Source organism: Gekko japonicus, unplaced genomic scaffold (genome assembly GCF_001447785.1).
Source record: "Gekko japonicus isolate JY-2015 unplaced genomic scaffold, Gekko_japonicus_V1.1 scaffold1176, whole genome shotgun sequence".
Lineage (NCBI taxonomy): Eukaryota > Metazoa > Chordata > Lepidosauria > Squamata > Gekkonidae > Gekko > Gekko japonicus.
This window is the reverse complement of record NW_015174877.1, coordinates 212,360-215,953: the sequence shown is the minus strand read 5'-3', so window position 1 is coordinate 215,953 and position 3,594 is coordinate 212,360. Positions and strand designations below refer to the sequence as shown.

The 3,594-nt window shown below is 52.8% G+C and overlaps 1 protein-coding gene across 1 annotated transcript in view; it reads left to right on the top strand.

The window, feature by feature from the left end:
* Nucleotides 1–3,227, top strand: part of STPG1 (sperm-tail PG-rich repeat containing 1) — a 69,833-nt gene extending 66,606 nt beyond the window's left edge. The window contains exon 8 of the mRNA XM_015424852.1: nucleotides 3,151–3,227. Within this exon, the coding sequence (XP_015280338.1) occupies nucleotides 3,151–3,227 (77 nt within the window). The remainder of the gene's footprint in view (nucleotides 1–3,150) is intronic.
* The last annotated feature ends 367 nt before the right edge of the window (nucleotides 3,228–3,594 follow it).

Here is a 3,594-nt window from a genome sequence, read left to right as displayed (position 1 = left end):
CTCCTATTCGAAAGCCTGGCAGAAGAGCTCCATCTTGCAGGCCGTGCGGAACTGCAACAAGTCCCGCGGGGCCCTGATCTCCTCCGGGAGCTCATTCCACCAGATAGGAGCCGCCACCGAAAAGGACCTGGCCCTAGTGGCCGCAAGCCTGGCCTCTTTCGGGCCCGGGATCGCGAGGCGATGTAGCGACCCCGACCGAAGTGCTCTTTGGGATCTATGTGGGGCAAGGCGGTCCCTCAGGTATGCTGGACCCTGGCCATGCTATTAGCCCTCCAGTGTATTAGGTGCTTGCACCCACATCTTTTCTGGAGGATTTACCTTTGGCTGGCTTCCTATTGGGTCTTGCAGTTAGGTTTGCCAGATTTAGGTGGGAAAATACCTGGATATTTTGGAGATGGAGCCTGGAAAGGGCAGGCCTTGTGGGTGGTAGGGACCTCAGCAGGCTCCAATATCATAGAGTCTGCCCTCCAGAGCAGCCATTTTTTTCCAGGAGAACTGATCTCTGTCATATGCAGATCAATTATGATAGCGGGAGATCTCTAGGCCCTGCCTGGAGGTTGGTAACCCTACTTAGGTAAAGGTAAAGGTTTCCCTTGCTCGAAAGCCAGTCGAGTCCGTCTCTAGGGTTGCGGTGCTCATCTCCGTTTCAAAGCTGAAGAGCCAGCGCTGTCTGAAGACGTTTCCGTGGTCATGTGGCCGACATGACTAAACACCAAGGTGCACGGAACACTGTTACCTTCCCACCGAAGTGGTACCTATTTATCTACTTGCAGTGCTGCATAATCATAGAATCATAGAGTTGGAAGGGGCCATCCAGACCATCCAGTCCAACCCTCTGCCCAACTCAGGACCAGCCTAAAGCATCTCTGACAAATATTCGTCCAGACTCTTCTTGGGAGCTGTCAGTGAAGGGGAGCTAACCACCTCCCTAGGCAGCTGATTCCACCTTTGAACCACTCTGACTGTGAAAAAGTTTTTCCTAATATCCAGCCGATACCTTTCTGCATGTCATTTAAACCCGTTGCTTCGGGTCCTATCCTCTGCCGCCAAGTGGAACAGCTCCTTGCCCTCCTCCAAATGACAGCCTTTCAAATATTGAAAGAGAGCAATCATGTCCCCCCTCAATCTCCTCTTCTCCAAACTAAACATTCCCAAGGCCCTTAGCCTTTCCTCGTAGGGCTCAGTCTCCAGACCCCTGATCATCCTCATTGCTCTCTTCTGCACCCTCTCCATTTTGCCCACATCCTTTTTGAAGTGAGGCCTCCAGAACTGTGCACAGTACTCCAGGTGTGGCCTGACCAAGGCAGTATACAGAGGGGTTATGACCTCCTGCGATTTTGATACTATGGCCCTTTCAGGGCTCTTTTTGTAGCAGGAACTCCTTTGCATATTAGGCGACACACCCCTAATATAGCCAATCCTCCAAGAGCTTACAGAGCTGTTCTTACAGGGGCTACTGTAAGCTCTTGGAGGATTGGCTACATTAGGGATGTGTCGCCTAATATGCAAAGGAGTTCCTGCTACAAAAAGAGCCCGACAACCCAAGACTGAATTTGCCCCTTTTGCCACCGTATCGCACTGACTGCTCATACTTAGTTTACAGTCCACCCTTACCCCAAGATCTCTTTCGCATACACTAATGATGGGTCTAAGTCTCTGTGGCCTTGGGCTCTGAGAAAGGGGGGTCGAGCGTTCCACCGAGAGTGGGACTGCCAACCTCCAGCTGGTCTCTGAATGGCAAAGGAGGAAATGGCAGCTTCAGAGGTTGGACTCTATGGCATCACACCCCTGCGGAGAGCTTCCTCCCTGCCCCAACCTCTGCCCTCTGCAAGCTCCACCCCCAGATGTCCAGGAATTTCTGAAGCCAGAGTTGGCATCCCTGGAAAAAGTAATCAACATCCTCACTGCCTATGGTTGCCAGGTCTGGGTTGGAAAATACCTGGACATGGTGGGGTTGGAAAATACCTGGGGGGGGGGCTGGAGATGATGGGGTTTGGGGGAGGGGAGGGGCCTCACTGGGATCTAATGCCATAGAGTCCATCCTCCAAAGCAGCCGTTTCCTCCAGGGGAACTGATATTGGTTGTCTGGAGACCAATTGTAATGGCAGGAGATCTCCCGGTGCCACCTGGAGACTGTCAACTCTATCACTGCCCCTCCCCTATTAACTGGCCCTGCTCTTGTACCTTTAACAGGCTGCTGCAAATGCATGCAGGTAGAGCTGGGGAAGCTTTTCCTGGTATGGGAATAAATAGTGGGGAAAGCTCCACTTGCTTCATTTCCAAGTGAGGCTGCCATTAATGTTACAGGAGCAGGCTTGATGAGAAGGTGGCGGCCCTCCTTATTTGCTGTGGGCCCTGGCAGGGTTGCCAACCCTTGCAGTCTGGCAAGACTCCTGTATGGCAAGGCAGAAATGCAGACCTGTTTTCTCCCTGCAAAGGCTGCAGCAGGAGAAATTTCTTTCCCATCTGAATGCCCACTTGTCATGCAGCAGAGTACAGGAGGCCTGCCAGAAAAAAATATGGCAGCCTAACACCTGCTGACACCCCTCCTCTGCACACCTTTTAGAAGGTGTGGGATGCTCCTTGGTAGTCTGGTCACCCTAGTTAAATCCCCTCTGCATTTTCTAAGTAGTTTCTCATTGTGAAGAGTGGAATGGCTCTTTCATAGGGTTGCCAAGTGGCACTCACCTCCTCCGCGGGGGACTCCCGGGTGGCTCCCGGCGCGCGTGTGAAGTGCGCGTGCACCGCATGCACGTCACTAGGAAGTGACGTTATGACGCCGGGCACGCTGGGGGCCGGGGCACGACCATACAAGGGAAGTGATGTTATGACGCCGGGCACGCTGTATGGCCGTGGCCCCGCTCCCAGCGTGCTTGGCGTCATAGCGTCACTTCCTGGTGACGCGCACGCCGGGGCGGGGTTTCCCCCGGGGCCTGATTCCCCGGCGTCGGGGAATGGGCCTTTGGGGCGGAGGTTTCCTCGCCCCTCGGGGCGACTTGGCAGCCCTACTCTTTCAGGAACCCTGTTAGGTGGTGCAACCATGCTGGGTATTCAGAACAGTGACAAGCAGCCATTCACGTTATGAAAAGCTAAACTTGAAAAGAAGCCTGACACCTTTCATGCCTGGTTTTTTTTTCTCTTTCATTGTAGGAACGTATGATTTACCAGTACCCCAGAAGCAGTCCTTCATCTACAACACCAATAATAAATGGGTGCCAGTACTTTGATGCCAAGGAGCCCCTGCAAGGGTTTCTTTTGCCTGTGAAACAGACAAGCAAAAATAATAATCCATCCATTTGGAATCCTGTATTTCCTTTTAGTGGATCACTGAACCATCCCTTGCTTCATTCTCAGGAGTGGGGCCAGCTACCAAAAAGGGAAAGCCGTCCTAAACCAGGAATGGCTGCTGGTTCTCCTGCTTTCCCTCCTGGTCTGCACATGGAGCTGTGGCATGGGAGGGCCCAGCAGTGGCCTCTTCATTTACAAATCTCTTAAAGCAACTGGGTCATCTCTGGATTAGAAGTTGGGGAGGCCTAGGACCAAAACTAAGATGGCGGGAGGGGCAGCTTGAACTGATTTTGGGCTGGTTTTTGG